Source organism: Triturus cristatus, chromosome 5_1, assembly GCF_964204655.1.
Source record: "Triturus cristatus chromosome 5_1, aTriCri1.1, whole genome shotgun sequence".
In the NCBI taxonomy this organism is placed as follows: Eukaryota; Metazoa; Chordata; class Amphibia; order Caudata; family Salamandridae; genus Triturus; species Triturus cristatus.
Genome location: NC_140587.1, coordinates 698,981,699 through 699,002,558, shown reverse-complemented (window position 1 = coordinate 699,002,558; position 20,860 = coordinate 698,981,699). Strand labels below are relative to the sequence as shown.

Sequence of the window (20,860 nt, the reverse complement as noted above, 5' to 3'; positions counted from 1 at the left end):
CACTGCACTCCAATCTACCCCCACTCCACTCCAATCTATCCCACTCCACTCAACCTACCCCTCTCTCATCTACCCTGTTCCACTCTACTCCGCTCCAATCTACCCCGCTAATCTACCCAGCTACCTCACTCCAATCCACCCCGATCTACCTCACCCACCCCACTCCATTGTATCCCACTCCACCCCACTCCACCAATCTACCCTACTCCACTCTACCCCATTCCATTCCACTCTACCCCACCCACACCTCTAACTTTTAGCCACGCTGAACAACATCCACACTAGTGTACATAATGGCGAAAACACATTACCAAAGCCAATAGCTCTTGCATGTGTGAGACATATTGGCTTTGCCAATGCTTGTTATAACCATCAGCAAGTTGCTTATTGGTGCTTGCAGTTGGGCACTTATCATATGCCCCAGCTTGAAAATCCTTTCATACAAAATACGGTTACCTGAGAAATGCAAGACTGGCCGAAGGAAGGTGTCACTTGTGAGGAGGGCTGTTTGGCAAATATGAATATTTTGGTGGTGAAGGTTTGGAATGGCCTAGCCTAGAGTAGGAAATATAATAATATTTTTTTTATTGTTGCAACTTAATTCTTTGTGCTCTGGTTGTGCTAGTTAGTGACCATTTTGTTACACAGTTTGTAGCATGAGAGGGAGGCAAGGTACACTCCTTCAACGAGGCCTGGGGACAAAGGTGTGAACTATCGAAAATAAATCCAGAATGTTGCCTGTTCTGATCAGTGTCTGATAGTGACACCACAAACAGATCATGTCAAATCCAGGATCGGATCGGGACTAAAAATAGGCCCGGGCACCAGAATAAATATGGCCCACGTTTGCAAACCAGATAGCTAAAAAAGTGGCCCACCTTTGCAAATTAGCCCAGTTTTGAGGTTGTGAAGACATGCTGTGTGAGTCTTTTGGAAGGTATGGGAGACTGCTTGCACGTGTGTGTTCAGCGTGCAACATTTGTGGTAATATCAGGAACATAAACAATAATATCTCGCCCACCTGGCCTTAAAACAGGCCCACAACCCGATAAAAAACGGCCTACACACTGTTCTGTGAGACCAGCTAATGGAGCACTGCCTGATTGCCCACCCTGATCACATCTTAACACACCCAGAGCTGGGCGGGTAATACCGTTATGGGCATTCCAGCATTATTATTATTTTTTTGTATTGATGTTTTGCATTACAGGAACAACACGAGGGCATTTCAGCGTTATTAACAGGTTGGTTATTGTTTATTGGACGAGAGATGTCCTGTAGCCCATATAGAGGGGCCGTCGTCCTGGACTGCGCCTCTAGATTTCCTGCTCTAGCTTTAAATGCGGACTCCCTCCGGGGTCTGCGGGCCCTGGCTTTATCGGGCCTGAGAGCAGCTCCTCGGTGTCCAAGCAGTCTGTGGGACGTCGACGCCTCCTTGGCAGCGGCGCCCGGGCTGTGGTCAGAAGGCCAAGCCACAAGGCCGCGCACGCGACAGACGCAATCCCTTCCTTCCTGTCAGGGCAGTAAAATGGCCGCCAGTGTTACTGTGTGAAAGAGTGTGTGCACTCGTGAGAAACGTCCCTCGTGGGGAGGGGGGCATAAGTGCTGGAAGCCTGGGATCTAAGGATGGACTGGTGTTAACATGACTCCTGGTGAGTGCGGCTTCATTGGTCTCCTCGGACCCTGGAATGGAGTCTGGAAATTACACAGCCCTGATGTCCCAAATTATAAGAAGCAGGAAGATCACGTTTGCAGGCAGGCATGCATGCCACCGGTGAGAAAGTTATTCCACTCTTTAGCAGCAGTGTTTGGCTAAATGCCCGCATTTGCCAAACAGTGGCGCTGATTAGATCAGATGCTCTCCAATCCTCACAGCTAGTGAGACAGCACTTTCTTACCGGTTGCCCCAAGGCCGTTCGGATGGGCTTCAGGTTGTGTGAGACATGAGCCAGCCCTCTTTGTGGGCGCGGTGTTCGTTGATTCTACACCTGATTTTAAAGTCCCTGAATCACGCGGCCCCCTTTGACATGTGTGATCTTGGCCTACAGCGCCAGCCCAGAGCTCTCAAATGACACCTTCATTTTTAAGGTGGCTGGGTGACAAGAAATACAATTGTTGACACGGAACAGTGGTGGTGTTCGGTCTATGACGACTATTTCTCTGCCGGCAGCACTTAAAATTGAGGCAAATTATATCCTCCGTGTATACAAAAAAAACATGCTTTTATGAACTGATGTGCACTGCAGAGTAAGCGTGTTTCTAAGGTAAGCGCATTAGAAAACGTGATTTTTAACCCCATCAGATACCACTTGCTTTGTGATTGAAGTATGGCCAAGTGGTCGTTGTACCACGCCTTCAGCTAACACTGGCCTTGAAACCAGCAGCACTTTGCATGCTAATGTAGTGTAAACGTCTCAGCATGCAAAGTGCTATTGTGTTGAAGGTCAGCTAAATGAAAGCTTCACAGTGTGTAAGGGAAACAAACGCCTTGCATTTTTTCACTATCATTGTGAATGCAAGGATTGCTTTGTCTCAATGTGAGATTAAAAAAACTTCAACCTTCCCACCCAGCAGCCTTCCGTGTACCCACTACGAATGCAGGCATGTGATAGCAAGACAGCGCTGGGGGGTGGGTCAGGAGGCTGCAAGAGTAAGTATACCGAAGTGCAAAGCAAGGCAGAGCGGGTCCATTTGGAAGAAAACCCTTATCACTGAAAAGAATAACACTAGAAGACAGTCCATCGCATGAGGGGTATGGGCCACTGACCCTACAGCAACAGGGACTAGGTGGAACAGTTAGGTCACTGACCCTACAGCACCAGGGACTAGGTGGTCACTGACCCTACAGCACCAGGGACTAGGTGGTCACTGACCCTACAGCACCAGGGACTAGGTGGAACAGTTAGGTCACTGACCCTACAGCACCAGGGACTAGGTGGAACAGTTAGGTCACTGACCCTACAGCACCAGGGACTAGGTGGTCACTGACCCTACAGCACCAGGGACTAGGTGGAACAGTTAGGTCACTGACCCTACAGCACCAGGGACTAGGTGGTCACTGACCCTACAGCACCAGGGACTAGGTGGTCACTGACCCTACAGCACCAGGGACTAGGTGGAACAGTTAGGTCACTGACCATACAGCACCAGGGACTAGGTGGAAGTTAGGTCACTGACCCTACAGCACCAGGGACAAGGTGGAAGTTAGGTCAATGACCCTACAGCACCAGGGACAAGGTGGAAGTTAGGTCAATGACCCTACAGCACCAGGGACGAGGTGGAAGTTAGGTCAATGACCCTACAGCACCAGGGACTAGGTGGAACAGTTGGGTCACTTGGCGACAGCTGGAAACGAGAGCCCTGGGCGCTACTCCCAGTATCCCCACTTGACCGTGTGTGATCGTTGCTAATCCTTATTTCACCTACCAGCCCCATCTTCTATTTATTCGCAAGAATTGGGAGTTCTTAGAAACGGGCTCCAATGTGTAAACACTGGCCATTTTCATATAACTGGAAACAAGCGCTAATTTACCAGTTTATTTGAGTGTTTCAATCCAGCGTCTGGTTTAAACGCCCCTGCACATTTATTTATTTTGCTTAATATAACGACTGTGGTTCAGCGCCCTGAATACTCGCGCGACTCTGATTCAAGGCGCTGAATAATCTTGGCGCTGAGCTGTAAGGTCAAGACAGTCTCTAGAGTGGCAACATCTGATACGTGCTGTTTTTTCGTAGCCCCAGCGCGCCTGTGTGCAGCAGCGTATTAGGACGTGACCCTGTGGGTTACCTCAAAGAACACATGAATTGGCATTTTTTTACCCAGCTATTCCAGTGTCAGCCGCTGGGGTGAAACCACTGCAGAGCAGCTGTATCCAGCGTGCCTGGTGTCAGGCAGTTCATGTTATGAGAGATAGGGGAGGGAGAGGTCGCATACACCTGAGGCGCTGGCCCCACTCGGCAGGCCCCACGCAGGTCACAGGCGTTTGGCAGCGTGCCAGAATTAAATGATCAATCCGCCAGTGTGAGTTGGATAATTGAGTACAAACTGAGTTACCCTGTGGAACAGCGACGTGCAAATCCTTCTGCCTTTCCAGTGGAGCATGGCACGCCCCTGAACCATTATTTAAAGAAATTGTCACCACCCCGTCCCCAACCCCCCACGCTTGACACACAACATTCATCAAAATACTTTGCTTTTTCTACCCGTTAGATGCCGATTGCACACAACTTTTAATTGGCATGAAGTGGCATGTAAAATAACGCAAGGAAGGCAAAACTCAATGTAAAATTTAAAATACAATTTTTATTCTTACAAATGCTGTAAAAATGTATACATATATATATATATAAAAAATTGAATATGCTCAGTCTGTTTGTTCACTAATGTTCTAACATACAAAGGTGTTTTGAATCACGTTGTTTTTACAAATGTACCATAGCTGCTTCAATACAAAGTAAAATGTAGAAAAAAACTACAATTACAAAAATAATTTAAGGGAGGGAATAAACACAAGTCTTTAGCTTCGTTGATAGTCTGTGGCAATTCTCCAATAGTAGCGCTCCCATTCATTGTACAAAAGTCATTTGTATAAAAAAAAAAGAAAAACTGAAAACCAGCACAATTTCACTTTTTGGGCTTTTGCACAGTACTTTCTTGCTACAGGTGATCTGAAAACGTTCACTGAGGTATTGAGTTAAAACACGAAAGGGGGCCTGTTGGTTTAAGTATTTCTGTCAAAGGTTCACAACATAGGGGCGGGATCACTTAACTATACAAGCCTGTTTTTATCAAAGACGACAAACACGTAGAGAAACCTAAAAAAAAAATAGACTCCTTTAAAGGTATTCACCATAGACACAAAAGGGGGACAGGAGACTGACTTTGGCAGAAATGCCTGATAAAAGCGATTTATGATTGTCTGCTGTTGGCGTGTACATAGGATAGGGAGGGAAGGTGGATTTTCCACCTATTCTGCATACGAGGCCGTAAACAAGTGTGTGCAGAGCGCAGGAAAGAAGCTCGTGTAAGTATACATGAAGATGGCACTTTGTGTCTTCAAAGCAAAACTGCAACAGGTTCTCTAGGTTTAGTCATTTTAGAGAATTTCTTTGCATGACATGTCTTTTCCAGAACACAGAAACATATCAAGAGGTCACTTTGTGTCTAAGGCAGAAAACATTCATTAGGAGGCTTTTTAACCTCCCCTTTTGTCGAAGGCACAAACGAACATTATTAAGGCATCGCAACCCACGAACAGACCCTTCAACATGACGGCTCTGCCTGTACCGTAAAAACATAGAGCAGGAATAGTCCCTGCAGTCTTTGTGCGATAAAAGCGAGGCTCATTTCTGTGCACAGCCCTCTGGTATATGTCCTTGGCAAAAAAAACTCACATTCAACAGGTGGCCCCTCCCGCCCGCCCGCTCATAGTCCTAAGAGTTCGGGGGCCGCAGCGCGCGCAGTCACCGGCAGTCGATGCCGCTGGGCACGCCGGCGGACTGCTGCTGCTGCTGCGGGGTACTGAAGGCCTGAGTGGCGGCCGCCGGCAGCTGCTTGAAGAAGTGCCGCAGGCCGGCCAGGTCCCGTGAGAGCAGCTCGATGCGCTTGTGCAGCCGCTCGTTCTCGCTGGAGAGCTCCAGCAGCCGCTGCTGCATGTCCTGGTTGCGCTGCTTGGCCTTGTCGCGGCTCTTGCGCACGGCGATGTTGTTGCGCTCCCGCCGCTGGCGGTACTCTGGGCTGCCGCGGTCCAGGCTCTTCTTGCCGTGCCGCTCCTTGCCGCCTCCGGCGCCGCACAGGCTGGGCGAGCGGCTGCTGGAGCAGGAGGAGCTGGGCTCCGGGGAGGTGGGCGGCGTGGGGTGAGGGGGCTGCCCCCCGGGCAGCAGCACGGTAGTCTGGGCGCAGGCGGCAATCTGCGAGGGCAGCGAAGAGGAGAGGTCGCCGTCGCTCCACTCGGGCTCCTGCTTGACGGCGGCCCGGGCCTGCGGTGTCAGCAGTGTGGAGAGGGGTGTCAGGTCCTTGAGCTGCGGCCCGCCGCCGCCCCCCAGGTACTCAAAGTCCGGAGCCCGGGGCACCGCCTTGGCGTGCGACTGGCTGTGGTTGAAGAGGTCGGCGAAGAGCTCGTCGTGGCACAGCTCCAGCGTGGGTACCGCGGACATGGCGTCTATGTACGAGCTGAAGTCGATGGCACTTTCGTCGTCGTAGATGGCGGGGGCTGCGCTCAGCTCGGCCAGGGTGCCCCCGCCGCGCTCCTCGTCCTCCTCCCCCGGCGTGGGGTGCTGCGGCGCGCACAGTTGCCCCCGGCCGCCAGCCTTGTCCGCCCTGCTCTCGGTGTAGAAGTTGGCCGGCTCCATGGACCAGTTCCTATAGCATAGCGCGGGCTCCAGGTTGTACAGGGCACTCATGGGCAGGCTGCAGGTCGCCCGGTGGGCACGGGTTCACAGGGGGCCTCCCGCAGAGGCTGGGCTCTCTCTCCCGGGCTACCAATGAAGTTCCAGTCACTGCGAGCTGTGCCAGCAGCTCAGGGTGCAAGTTTGTGCCACGGACTGCACGTGTGCCCCAACGACTCTGCCGCTGTCACTTTCTTGGAGTTGGTGTTTCTTGTGCAGTGCCGCTCTCTTGCACTCAGTGCGTCTCCCACTCCTTTCTAATCCTGCAGCCTCTGCTAGATGCACCCTGTGTGCGTTGCGTTGCGTTGCGCTGCTCTGCTCCTGGGCACCTGTTGCTTGTGCTCTGGAGAGTGCACCTGGTAGTAGCTGGGTGCTGTAAAGCTGCGCTGAATCTGAGTGCTGGCACCTTCCCTGCTGTCTATATAGTGGAGTGGTGTGGCTCCACCCTGAGTGAGTGACGCGCTGTACCTCAGAGGGAGGGATTGCGGGGCCCCAAAGGGGGCGGGGCGGGCTGTCAGGCCACGGGCGGGCTGCGCGTGAGAGCTGAGGAGGCGCTGCTGCCTCCCGCAGCCAGGCGCGCACTGACCCGGAGCCCGGCCAAAGTGCACGGCTGTGGGCAGCCCGCCAGAGCCGGCCGAGGCAGCAGAGAGCCGCAAACCGCGCTCTGCCCGAGTCTAGTCTCACTCCCTGACTCGCCTCCGAGAAGAGCTCAGTAGACGCCGCAGTCTCACCCCTGGGTGCGCAGCCTCTGGAAGTGAGTCTCACACCCTGCTGCAGTCTTTGAGGGAGAGGATCGTTGACTGGGAAAGTGTCTGACACTACAGTCTCACCTCTTGATGCAGAGCCTCTGGAGGTGCGACTTAAACCTTGTTGTAAAGACTTGTAGCGAGCCTCGCACCTTTGGATGAGTGAGTGTAAACCTTGGCGGAGAAGCTCTTGGAAGGGGAGTGAGCCTGGCACTACAGTCTCGTGGCACATTGGCGCACGGTCTCTGGGGGTCCCCAGGGGAGAGGCTCGTTGATTGGAAATGAGCCTCGCGCCATTGTCTCACGCTTTCTGCACATAGTGTGGAGAGTGACTCCTCTACCTCGGAGAAGAATCTTATTGATGAGGAGTAGTCTCACAAACTGTCTCACCCCTGGCTGCACACAGCTGTGCAATTTAGTCTCACAGCTCGGAGGAGATACTTCGGTTAGTAGTAAGTCTCACTCAGTAGTCTCACCCTAGGTGCACAGCCTGTGCGATTGATTGTTCACAGTCTCTCGAGATCTAACCTCTCGGAAAACAGACTCGCCCACTGCTGCACACCCTCCCGGCTGGGAGCGAGTCTGACACCCCTGGGCGAAGCGTCCCTCATCTGGGTGCCTCGCGCCGCAGCATGCTTGGGAGTGCCCCTGTGGGCCCCGTTCCCTGAGATGGATCCCGGCCCGGGTCTCTTTTAAGGGAGTTCGGAACACCTGTACGGGGTTACTTTTATGCTGAAACGTCTACAGATGCTTAAAACGGATAATATTCCTAAAAGTTCTTACACCTTACTGTTTCCGTGTCCAACAGACCATTTCTGTTTTGATATTTTTGCTTCAGTAGTTGACATGACCTTTAACAGACGTATGCGCCCGCGTCCCTTACGCATCTTCCACACCTGCTATGGTTTACTTAATTTTATACCTACGCAGGCTTTGCATTTATCACAATCTTTTTTTTTAAATTAAATAACGGGGGTAGGGTCGCACTCGCAGTGGTGCAGAGATATCAGAGGATAATAATCACACTCGTGGCTTGAAAGTTACTGCGCAGATCTGCGCAGCAGGCGCATCAACCCTGCTTCCCCGAGATTCATAACTGTGACCTGCCCCCGGTATATATATCGCTCACCCCCACGCACAACCGACTCCTCACCCCTACATTGCTGGGATTCAAAACTGTAACCTGCGGCCGGTATATCCCCCCCACCCCTTTCTCACACACTTTGCAGCAGGCACACGTTTCTGCACAACAACCGAACTAACCTATCGGCCTGCAAAGGAACACACAAGCCCCGCAGGAGTTTCTCTGACCGGCACGTGAGTGTGCATTGGTTCATGCATTTCAGGAATGTGTATACACTACGTGCTCCCTCTGAGAGAGAGGGCGCGCGCCCCTCTTTCTATGGGTTCTCGTTGCGGACCAAGTTTCCGATATCTCTTTTTCATGTGGTTCGACTGTACTCGGATCAGATAGTGGAAAAGAGGAACGTTTTGGTCCAGGAGGGACAGGAATCAACTTCCGGTTAAAACGCAACGAGCATAACTGACTTTTACGAAGGACAAGACGTAAACACAGCTAAAACTCGGCGCTGCTGCGAGTGTCCGGGAGGAACGCGTCCCGCGACGAGAGGAGGCAGCGAAGAGTTACGAGCGCCCGAGCCCTGCTGAGATTTACAGCCGCCTTCATATCTCCCACACCCTGTACTCGGCGCTATGCCTTCCTGTTTTTTGGAACTTTTAGCTGTCTGCTCCTCGGCAGACTAGGCTAGCTAGAGTAACAGTACAGGAAACGCCTAGGCAGTTCCTTACTATTTGGAACGGCCTTTCCCCAAGAAAAACATTCCAACCCCCCATCAATCCCGCGTTTTGTCCTAGAAGGATGTGAAGTTTCTTAGGGTATACTTCTTGCCATTTTTGTGCTCCGTATTAAACCTTAAAAATGCCACAGGGATGGTAGTGACGAAGGAGGGAAAACACCCCGGGCTAATGGGCCTGCAGGTGAGCGCTAATGACTGCTGGATTGACCTCGGTTTTATGGCAGTGACGCAGCACATAACTGTTGAGCAGATATCTCTCGTTGTGGGGTTAGTGCCATCTAGCGGTTAACTGGCGTATCTCGCGAAAAGAGCGGCAGTGAGGTCTGCTGCGGCGTCCCGGAGTAATCTGTTAAAGTTCCATCTCACTAGCGTTGGTCAGGGGAGTAGCGGGAAAATTAAAACACCCCCCAGTTTGAACCCAAGCTCAGATGGCTCCAAGCAAGTGAGGCATGTGAGCTGAATCCCCATAGAAGAGCTCCCTTGTCTTTGCCGTTCGAGAATCAATCTGTTCATACTTTCACCCTTCCATCCACCCGCTGATAACCATTTCACCTTTACACTTTCTCATCCATTCATTCTTTCATCCATTCAATCTTTCACTATTCTATCCATCCATTGGCTGTTCCATCCACCTGTATAAACATCCATCATCTATGCTCAGGTCCATCCACTTAAACATCCATCATTCAACATATCCATTCACCAGTAAAGCCTTTCATACACCAATTGATCATTTTGCCCATCCATTCATCATCTCCAATTTACATTTACTATGCCATCCATCCTTACTCTAACATTACCAATTACTCTGCCATCATTTCATTCACCCATCTTCTCAGATCCCCCTTTGCTCCACCATTCTTTCAGTCCATCTATCCTCTCAGATCCCCATTTACTCTGCCATCCTTTCAATCTATCCTCTCAGATCCCCATTAACCCATCCATCACCCCCTCAGATTTCTATTTACTCTGCCATCTTTTTAGCCACACATCAATTCTCTCAGATTTCAATTTACTTTGTCATCTTTTCATCCATCCGTTCATCCTCTGAAATTTCCATTTACTCTGCCATCCTTTCAGCCACCCATCATCTCACCCACTCATCATCTCACCCACTCATCCTTTAATCCACACATCCATCCCTTTACTCTTCATCCACCCGTTCACCCACTTACCTTTTCACCTACTCATCCATCCAACCTTTCACCATCCATCATTTTACTCACTCACCCATACATCCATCCTTTTAACCACCCATCCTTCCATTCTTTCATCCATCCATCCTTCCACCCACTCATCCTTCCATTCTTTCACCCCCCATCATTTCATCCACCCATCCATCCTTTCATCCACCTATCCTTTCACCCACTCATCCATCCACCCATCCTTTCACTTATTCAGGCTTCCACCCTCCTTTCCCTTTTCTATCAGCCTATTGTTTTCCTTCAATTTAGCAATAATTATAAGCTTTTATTTCCCAAGCTGTGAATAAAAGAGGCCCATAAAGAACCCTACCCCCACTGTGGCTGGGAAAGCATCACGCCGCCCCGGGGTTGGTAGAAGCTGCATATGCAGGCACAGCTAAACTGCCCAGCTTTTAGCCATACCAGGTGCCACTTTCTTACCACCTTGCATACGCCTGGAACCTTCGCTTACCCGACCGTCCCACAGATGTATTCTCAATCCTCAGCCTCGATACACTCCCAATACGTGTCACAAATGGAAATATAGCTTAAGTGTCATCTTTGGCGCTGAGCTCGTCCCAACTTGCATTTTTAGGCTATTGAAGTCTAAAGTAACTGGTGGAAGTAAAGTCAACGGTGGAGAGGGGGCAGGAGCTCGGGAGTGGGCCAGGAGGGCTAGCTGCTGGGGGCATGGCCAGTACGTCATTTCAGCTGGTGGAGTCCACCGACACTCAACTTTAGGGACAGGCACTTCTTCATCAGATATTGATGACCGCGAACAAGAGAGACAAAAACACACAAATGGGAAAGAAGGAACAGAAAGACGGGGAAAAGTGGCACAAAGGGAGAATGTAGAGACCAGAAAGAGAGAGATAAAGGTGCAGCAGAGTCAGATAATGGATTAAAAAGGCCTGAGGTGGATTCAACTCTACGCAGCCGTTGTATTCGGCGTGCCGATTTTTCATAACACTACAGGAGGTGAACTTTGGGCATCAGCACTCATTCGTTTACAATTTAAGCCCTGGAAATGAGATATACATCTGTTGGACTTAGCATGACGCCATGGTGGGGTGGTGTCAGGCGAGACAAATGTCGGGCTTTATACAGCCACGGTTTGCTCTTCTCTAAGTCCAACCTTGTGAGGACCTTCTCGAGGCAGCTAATAGGGCGCAATTTGTGTTGTACCCATCACCCCCAATGCTATGCACATTGCTGCTGGTAGTGATTATTAAAACTGAAGAGGATGATGGTACTTGCTTGAACTTGTATCAATAATAGCGAGTGCTCAGATAGTTTCAATATCTTGATTTGGACATGCCCATAGTGTGCGTAATCCAACCACTTACATAGTGGAAGTTTTCCCTTGCAGTCAAATCCCACTTTAATCACAGAAGTGGTCAGCGTCCAGGGTAGGAGCGGCGAGATTATTGACAGCTGGCTTTCCCAGTGCTGCCACACAATATGTGCCCCTTTTCAGCTATTGACAGAGCCCATTTAAAGGACGGGCCATAGGGGTGCATGTACCTGTGTAGCTGCAGAGGTCTTCTGTCCCCTGTAGCCCTTTGCCCTGCTTTGCTCCCAGCCCTGCAAACCCAATCTGATATTACTAGCCGCAGATTCCTTACCTTAGAATATTTCCCAGGTGTCAGACTGGATCCAGAAAGTTTTCGATCAGTGCCTTTGCACGCTGGGAGGTGTCATTATTTAGCTCTGTGTCGGTGTCATCTGGGCCGGAAGTGACAGGGGTGGTGGCTATATTACCCCAGCATCCTGACATCAGTTATTTTCTTTCTGCGCCAGTAAGCGCAAATCCAGAGAGAGCTACCTCAAGTCATTTCTGACTGACCTTTTTTGACATTTAGTCAAAGCTTTTTTTGAGACCGTGTCTGTCAGTGTGTTAGGGATGCCAATAATCCAGCCCTGTGGGTCCTGTCACAGAAACATGTCTGTGACAGACCCCACCATCTGGTGTGTCTTTGGTGCCTGGAGAGGACCAGGACTCCAAGACTTGGGAGGGCTGCCACACCACGCATCTGAGCTCTCCCTGAAGGTCCTTGTTGCTTGATGCCGATCGCCTCCACGATTCTCCAGGTCCTGCTCTGGCCGAAGGTCCTAGGCCCGTTTGCGGAGTTGGTCCAGGCACTCGTCTTCATGCTCAAAGTCATCGTTGTCGGGTAAGTCCCACAAAAAAGCTAAGAAGTCAAAGCATTCTTCGACCTCACCCAGCCGGTCCAAGTCATCGGATGAGGTGCGGGAACAATGGCACTCTAGAAGCCGCTCACATGCGGAGCCTGTTTCTGAGTCCACTCCTGAGTTTCCTGGAGCCAGAGCGACCCCCACCCAACTCTGTGAATTTTATGAGGCCACACAACTCATTTTTAGAGGGGTCTACCACTCTGGAGGGCCTTTGGACCCAATGGTTCGGCAGGTGCCCCTACTGAATTTCCGCCGGCAGGGCCACCCTCGCCACCAGTTGGGCCCCTTGGGTTCAGTACAGCTCTAGTTGAGAGTCCACAACCTTCTCCGGAGCCTGTTCCAGTGAAGTCGTTCTCAGCACCACCAACACGATACGGCAGCACTGATCCCATCATTAAACCAGACTCCAATTTGGAGCCGGACAGGCATCATCCAACACCGGTTCTCGCACTGGCTGGAACTAAAGCACAAGTTACTTACCTTCGTTAACTATAAGAAACTGTAAGAAACATTAGTTAGTTATGGATTCCTTACCTTAGAATTACCCCCAGGCGTCAGACTGAATCCCAAAAGTTTTTTCGTCAGCAGTACCTCTGCGTGTTGGAAGGTGGCGTCGGTCGGCTCCGTGTCCATCGTCGTGGTCGCGGTCGCTGGGATGACGTCACGGCAGCTACTTAGATGCCGCCCTCGCGCACTGACGTCAGTTCTGTACACGACTTTCCGCGCCAGAAACGCAGAGCCATGCAAGACACTGACCATTGGTGCACAAAACCTGGGCCCTGAAAGAATGTCCTTAACCCTAGAAATCAGTTCACAGAACGGGGGGATGGGTGGAGCGGTAAGGAATCTATAACTAACTAATGTTTCTTACAGATTTATCATTACCGAAGGTAAGTAACTTGTGCATCTGAAAAAAACACGTTAGTTATAAATTCTTTACTTTAGAAAAGAAACCCCAGCAATCCCAACCCTGGTGGTGGGTCTGCGTACCAAGATCACACCAGAAAGTCCTGGAGAATAGAACGGCCATAGAAGCCGTCTCTCCGGACTTGGCTGTCCAGGCAGTAGTGTTTGGTGAACGTGTGCGGCGATGCCCACGTGTCTGCCTGACAGATGTAATTCAGAGGCACTCCTCTTCCCAAGGCAGTAGTGGCTACCGTCGCCCTGGTGGAGTGAGCGCGTAGCCCGACTGAAGGGTCCTTTTTAGCCAGAGAGTAACAAGCCTTAATACACAGCACGACCCATCGAGGAATGGTGCGTTTGTGTACAGCCCGGCCCTACTTTGCACCCACCTAGCCAACAAAAAGTTGATCATCCACCCGGAATTGTTTTGTGCGATCTAGATAGGAGAGCGCATGCTCCGGGTCTAGACGGTGGAGCCTCTCTTCTTCCTTTGAACGATGCGGAGGCAGAAAGAAGGTGGGCAAAGTAATGGTCTGCCCGATGTGGAAGGCAGTAACCACCTTAGGAAGAAAGGATGGACGGGCCGAAGAACCACCTTGTCCGGATGAACAGACAGGAAAGGGGTTTTTGAAGAAAGAGCCTGGAGCTCACTCACTCTTCTAGCAGAAGTGATGGCGACCAGGAAAGCAGTTTTGGGAGTCAGAAGGCATAAAGGACAGTTATGCAGGGCTCGAAGGGAGCACACATGAGATGTGTTAGCACAAGGTTCAAGTCCCTCTGAGGCATAACGAAGGGGATCGGAGGAAAAAGATGTGTTAATCCTTTGAGGAAACGGTTAACAACCGGGGACCTGAAAAGAGAAGGCTGATCTGGCAACCGACGGAAAGCAGAGATGGCTGAAAGATAGCCCTTGATAGTGCCCAGAGCAGAGCCCTGCTGGGCTAAAGAGAGAAGAAACAATTTTACTTCAGAAAGAGGGGCAGAAAGGGGATCCACAGCCTTTGCTGTGCATCATGCCACAAATTTGTTCCACCTACAGGCGTTTTCCATCTTAGTGGAGGGACGCCTGGCTGCCAAGATTACGTCACAGACTTTGGGAGGCAGGTCGAAAGACGTCAACTGCCACCCCTCAATCTCCACGCAAGGAGGTGGAGACTGGACAGGTTCGGGTGGAGGACCATCCCCTGCTGCTGAGACAGAAGATCCTCCCGAAGGGTCAGTCTGAGCGGAGGATCGATGGCCATGTTGAGCAGCTTGGTATACCAGACTCTGTGCCCAATCCGGAGCCACAAGAATGACTTGGGCCCAGTCGCGCTTGATCTTCTTCAGCACTCTGGGCAGAAGTGGTATAGGCGGAAAGGCGACAACAGACCGCAGCTCCACTCATGACGAAATGCGTCGCAGAGCGAGAGTCGCCTTGGAAATTCCAATGCGCAGAATTGCTGACATTGCGCGTTCTCTTCGGTGGTGAATAGATCTAACCAAGGCTCTCCCCACCGTTGAAAGAGACCTTGTACCACGTCTGAAGATGACATTTGTGATCCATCATACACCTGACGCTGAGTTCGTCCGCCCTGGCGTTCAGAGAGCCGGCCAGGTGTTGAACTACTAGGGGACTGCCCTGATGTTCCAGCCATGTCCAGAGGCGAAGGGCCTCCTGACATAGGGTCCACGACCCCACCCGCCCTGTTTGTTACAGTAGCACATGGCGGTGGTGTTGTCCGTGAACACCTGCACTGCTCTTCCCCAGACAGAGGGAAGGAATGCCTTCAGTGCAAGACGAATCGTCCGGAGCTCCAGAAGGTTGATGTGAAGCCCAGACTCTGCCGGAGACCAGAGTCCTCTGATCTCTGCCTCTCCCATGTGACCGCCCCATCCCAGAAGGGATAAATCCGTCACCACAGTGTGATGTGGTTGGGGAAGGGAGAGGGATCTGCCATTGACTCAATCCTGGTTTGTAAGCCACCACTGTAGTTTTTGAGCAGTGCCCTCCGAGATCTGGATACAATTGGACAGATTCCCCTGATGCTGCACCCACTGCAGAGCCCGCATATGCCACCTGGCATGATTGACCAGAAGGATGCAGGAGGCCATGAGGCCTAGCAGCCTCAGGGTCATTCTGACCGAAACCCGGAATAGAGGCTGAAAGATCGGAATCATAGCCCGAATATCCCAGACTCACTGTTCAGGAGGATAGACCTGAAATTGCGTCGTGTCCAGACCCGCTCCGATGAGGAGCTTCTGAGAGGGAATCGGGTGCGACTTCGGCACATTGATAGTAAACCCCAGCAAATGCAGGAGGTCGGCTGTAGTCTGGAGGTGGAAGATGACTGCCTGGGGCGAGCCCGCCTTCAACAGCCAGTCGTCGAGATAGGGGAAGACTGAAACCCCTGATCTGCGCAGATGAGCTGCGACCACCGCCATCACTTTCATGAACACACGAGGGGCACTGGTAAGGCCAAATGTGAGCACGGTAAACTGAAAGTGTTTGTGGCCTACCGTGAACCGAAGGTAACGCCGGTGGCCCGGCAGGACGGGGATGTGAACATAAGCGTCCTGCAAGTCCAATGCTACCATCCAGTCTTGCAGGTCGAGGGCAGACAAGACCTGAGCAAGCGTCAACATCTTGAACTTCTCCTTCCGGAGGAAGCGATTGACGTCCCTGAGATCCAAGATAGGACGCAGGCCCTTGTCCTTCTTGGGAACCAGAAAGTAGTGGGAATAACAACCACGACCTACTTCTGGGATAGGAACGCGCTCGATGGCTACCTTGGCCAAGAGAGCCGTAACATCCTGCTGGAGAAGGGCCAGATGATCCTCCGACATGTGGTGGTGTCGCGGTGGCATGGCTGGAGGGGTACTCTCGAAGGGGAGGGAGGAGCCCCTTCGGACTATCTGTAAAACCCACCTGTCCGAAGTGATGCTGCGTCACTGAGGGAGGTGATGGCGAATCCTGCCGCCCACTGGCGTTTGATGGGCCTGAAAGGTCAGACTAGGAGGGTTTGGAGGCTGCTGCAGAGGGGGGGTTGGTGGACTGGCCCGCCCGCTGGCCCCCGGAACCATGACGGTTGTTTCCACGTCCCCGCGAAGGTTGGGTAACTTGCTGCAGCCTGTTGCCCTGGGTGGGATGTAGCGGGGCACCCCTTCCGTAGCCATGAAAGGGGCAAAAGGCAGACTGCGCTGGATGGGAGGAGAGGCCCAAGGACTTGGCCGTAGCCCGTGAATCCTTGAAGCGCTCTAGGGCGTTGTCTGCCTTGTCGCCGAAAAGGCGATGGCCATCAAAGGGCATGTCCATCAAGGTGTTCTGGACATCCCCGGAAAAGCCAGTGGACCTCATCCAGGCGTAGTGACGAAGCGCTACCGACGTTGAAATAGTCCTGCCCAGAGAGTCGGCGGTGTCCAGCCCACAATGGATTGTAAACTTCACTGCATGTCTCCCAGAAGCAAGAGCCTGGGAGTGCACTGCCCGGGCCTACTCCGGACACTGAGGCAGCACTTGCGCCACAGTATCCCACACTGAGTGCGAATAACAGCCCAAGAGACATGCGGTGTTTACGGTCCGCAGTCCTAAGCTGGCGGAAGAGAGAATTTTCTTGCCAAGGTGGTCCAGCTTCTTGGATTCCCTTTCTGGTGGAGCGGTGGGGAAGGCGCTTTTGGAGGTGGAGGCTTAGATAACCAAGCTCTCCAGGGTGGGGTGTTGGGAGACGAAAGGGGTCGCCCGGAGCCGGGCGGTGGCGTCGGGCTATCATCCTGTCCATGGGAGCCCCCGTGTTGGGCCTGGACCACGTGCCAAAAGGACATCGGTGAGGGCCTCATTAAACGGCAGCAGGGGCTCCGAAGAACTCGCTATCGGTTGAAGCACCTCAGTCAGGAGGTTAGTCCTGACCACCACCGTGGGAAGCTCGAGGTTGAGAGCCTCGGCTGCCCTACGCAACACCACGGCGTATTAGGCTCCCTCCTCCGTAGCCACGGTAGGAGGAGACAACATGCCACGGTCGGGAGAAGTGTCAAGACTTCTGGCATCCCCCAGTTCCTCTCTCCAGTCCTGCTTAGCATCTAACTGGTCAGTTAAAGGGTCACCTGACCTCTCCCAGTCCTCCTCACCCTCCTCAGGCTGCCAGTCTGGCTGAAAATGGCCAGGGTGGAACACAGGGACAAAAGTACCCATTGGCGCCGGATCCAGCGTCGGCCGACGGCGGTCCGGCTCTGTGTCCACGTCGGGATGGAGGCTGGGTCGATGCCGGCCGGGGAGCCGAGCTGCGCCGAAAGCGGTTGTAGTGCCGGAGGAAGTGGCGCCGGTGGAGGTGTAACGAAGTCAACTGACACCGATCCGGATCCAGGCCTGGATCCAAGGGGGGCCTGCGGTGCCGGGGCTGGAGTCCACAGAGCCCGCCGGCGCTTTTAAATATATGCTTTTCAATGTGAATACATCTGACCCCATTAAAACTCTATCTACGAGAAAACACAATTTTTGTCCTGAAATACTATCTTTTAAAATTTTTGTACCCATGTTTGATACCCTAAAATCAGTTCATAATGAAATACTCAAAGGTGCTCCTTCCACTTGTATTCTGTAGCTCTCTGTAGATAGACACCATGGCTTTTAGGCACTCCTTTTATGGCTCAACAAAAGCAGAATGGACAGATGAATTCATAAAGACTGCCAGCATCAAGGTCATTTTCTTGCTTGAAGTTGCCAACACTTGGAAGGAGAGGGTAAGGAGATGCTCATGCCACCTTGAAACTTTCGTGAAATGTGAATTATCCTTCTTCATAGTAAAATGAAAAGGCGTTTTTTGTATCACAATAGTCGGTATTTGGGAGAAGATTTGCGAAAGTATTGTGTGGGCAGTTCTGTGGCACCACGCAAAACATAGAGGCAAGTTACCCAACAGTATAAAAGGCGGTAACCAGACTGCAAATGATGTTGCGCAGTGCAAGCACCGGTGCAAATATTAGTGCTGGTTTTGCGACAAGTGTTCTGTGGGATACCCTGTATGGGTAACGGCAGGAGGGCCTTAAAAAGATATAAAATAAAACTGACTTTCGGTTGAGAACTTTTCTCAAGTACACATCACCCATGTACTGCAAGCTTACACTTCCTGGGACTGGATTCAACTAATTCTTGTCACAGCTTTATCCCTGGCCCATTAGGGTTCTCATTCCCCTAAATGTAGCTGACAAATTCACCAAACATACACTTGTGAGCAGTTTTATCCTGCAAAATCCCCTTCATGATTTTGCCAGACCTGGGCTGCTCCTGTGTTAGAGGCTTTACCACCCCAGAATCCTTCTGTTAAGCCACGCTTGAACGATTTTTCTATTTAAAGAGTTGTTTGTCTAGTGTGTCCTTGGAGCCTTTGATTTCTCATAGTGCCTCGTAGTGTGTGGTTGGAAGCCTGTGATCTGTAGCGCTGCACAAGAGCCTGCTTGAGGAAGACTCTTTGCACTAGAACCTAAAAATAGCAAAATCAGAGGCTTTGCATTCACTAAAGGTACGTCGTGAATTAAAACGGAATGTGCAATTTGTGACTAATGTTTCTTTAGATAGAAGGGGGGAGGGTGTATGAAAAGGGTGTCCTTCTCCTTCTGAACCCCAGTACCATGCATCAGTGGGGACCACATTGATTGGATACCAATTCCCGAAGGTGGCTGCCTAGCATCCATTTGCAAAGTGAAAGCTGCCTTGAACGAACAGCTTATACTTCTTGAATATGGGGGTGGTGGTAACATTATAGGAAGCAGAGAGCAGCCCAAGGCATCGCTGCCCCCACCCGCCCAGTCCCATTCACTGAGTGTCTGTTTAAAAATAAAAATGTGATTCTTGCTCCTGTCCCTTTAATGGAAAAGGACTAAAATGAGACAAGTAAGCATTCGGAGAACGCAGGAGTGGCGTTCTGCTGCCCCCTGCTGGCCTCCATTCCTGCACTCACAGTCTGTTCATTAAGATACATAATCAGATTCCTGCCTCGTTAACATGAGTGGATCAGGATTTTTCAAATCCTACCAAATGGCCATTTTGCCTTGTAACCGAATAGTAAGTACCTCTGTTGAAGTGCAGAATGAAAGTCGGGCCTCAAAGCAGCCAGTCTGCAAAAACACCAACTGCTCAAAAATCTGACTTTAGAATAAAAGGCCGCAAAGTTGATATCTAGGCCTAAATACATTAAAGTTTGTGCGGGTGCTCGCATGACACAACGCGGTTTCGAACTGAGTTTATAGGCTTTTACACTAGTAATTAAATATACACTATTCCGTGTTGCACGAGCGCCCGTGCAAAACTTTAGTAGATTTGGGCCTTAATGTCCATAAGTACATGCGCTCTTTGGGCATCCAGGAGCGAAGCTACCTAATTGGATTACAGAGCTCGAGTAGTCTGGGGTAAAATAACGTGATTTTATTTATGTACAGAAAAGCTATAAATGAAACTCAAGGGGCGAGCACGAATATTCCCGCCTTCTGTGTCCCACCGAGGTGTTTGGTGAAGAGACAGCACCTTGTGATCCTTTCTAAGGCCCAGATTCCTGAGGTTTTGTGTCAGGGTTGTGCCACTTTTATGGAGCAGCCCTTACACAAAATCCATGTTGGTATTTTCAAAGCCATGCAAAGTTGATTTGTGTGGCTTTGCGTGGTTTAGTAAATAGAGTAATGCAACGCAGCAGAGAGCGCTTCCTTGCATTACTTTGTGTCAGGAAGGGGTTACTCACTGGTTAGAGGAGGCAGACCTGGAAGCAGAGGTCAGCCCGGGACCAGGGTTCAATTCCCGGCTCGGCTGGGTCTTGAGTCCATAAATGTCCATGGACTCGATAATTCTCGCTCCAGTGCATTCTCGATTCATGGGTTCACACTCTGCGACTCTGGGCAATAGCTTGCTTAATCTCCACATGGGCCCCTCGCGGCGGGATGCCTGGCTTTCACCTTGTGGATGCCCTGCCAGGTTATCTCACAGGGGAATACCAGGACGGGTTCCCTAAGCAAGCGCTTAGAGACCGCTTGGTGATTTGCGCTATATAAATTCCCTTACATTTACATTTACATGTGATCCTTTCTAAGGCCCAGATTCCTGAGGTTTTGTGTCAGGGTTGTGCCACTTTTATGGAGCAGCCCTTACACAAAATCCATGTTGGTATTTTCAAAGCCATGCAAAGTTGATTTGTGTGGCTTTGCGTGGTTTAGTAAATAGAGTAATGCAACGCAGCAGAGAGCGCTTCCTTGCATTACTTTGTGTCAGGAAGGGGTTACATGGGTGGAGCACGGGCCTTCCCAGGCTTCCACCCATGTATTTTGATGCAAATCCATGTTTAAAAACACTTTTAAACCTGGGTCGGCGCTAAAATGGTGCGCCTACAGAGGCGTATTGAGATGAAATATCTTCTTTTTCCCTCGTCTAAGTCTCTTTCTGCAGCACCCAGAAAGATGAATATGCTTTTTAGAATTGTTTTTGCGCAGGAAGGTATCCCTTAACAATCCTGCCCGTAATGCAGGCATTGTTAGTCACAAGTGTGCCAGCGCATAGAGGGAGCTGCACAGTGCCATATCTTAGTAGATCTGGCGCTGTTCAGCTGTCACCCGTCCACGCAACATTCTCCAGCAACTTGCCTTGCTGCACTGTATTGCATTAACTTCT

General features: G+C 51.1%; 1 protein-coding gene across 1 annotated transcript; it reads right to left on the bottom strand.

The window, feature by feature from the left end:
- Nucleotides 1-4,283: 4,283 nt before the first annotated feature.
- CEBPD (CCAAT enhancer binding protein delta) lies at nucleotides 4,284-6,792 on the bottom strand. The gene has a single exon (XM_085605655.1). It carries the CDS (start codon nucleotides 6,400-6,402, stop codon nucleotides 5,464-5,466), a length of 939 nt encoding a protein of 312 aa, XP_085461781.1. The 5' UTR covers nucleotides 6,403-6,792; the 3' UTR covers nucleotides 4,284-5,463.
- Nucleotides 6,793-20,860: the final 14,068 nt, after the last annotated feature.

Coding starts and splice junctions, on each gene's coding strand:
- CEBPD (XM_085605655.1), bottom strand. CDS start 6,402: ATGAGTGCCCTGTACAACCTGGAGCCCGCGCTATGCTATAGGAACTGG.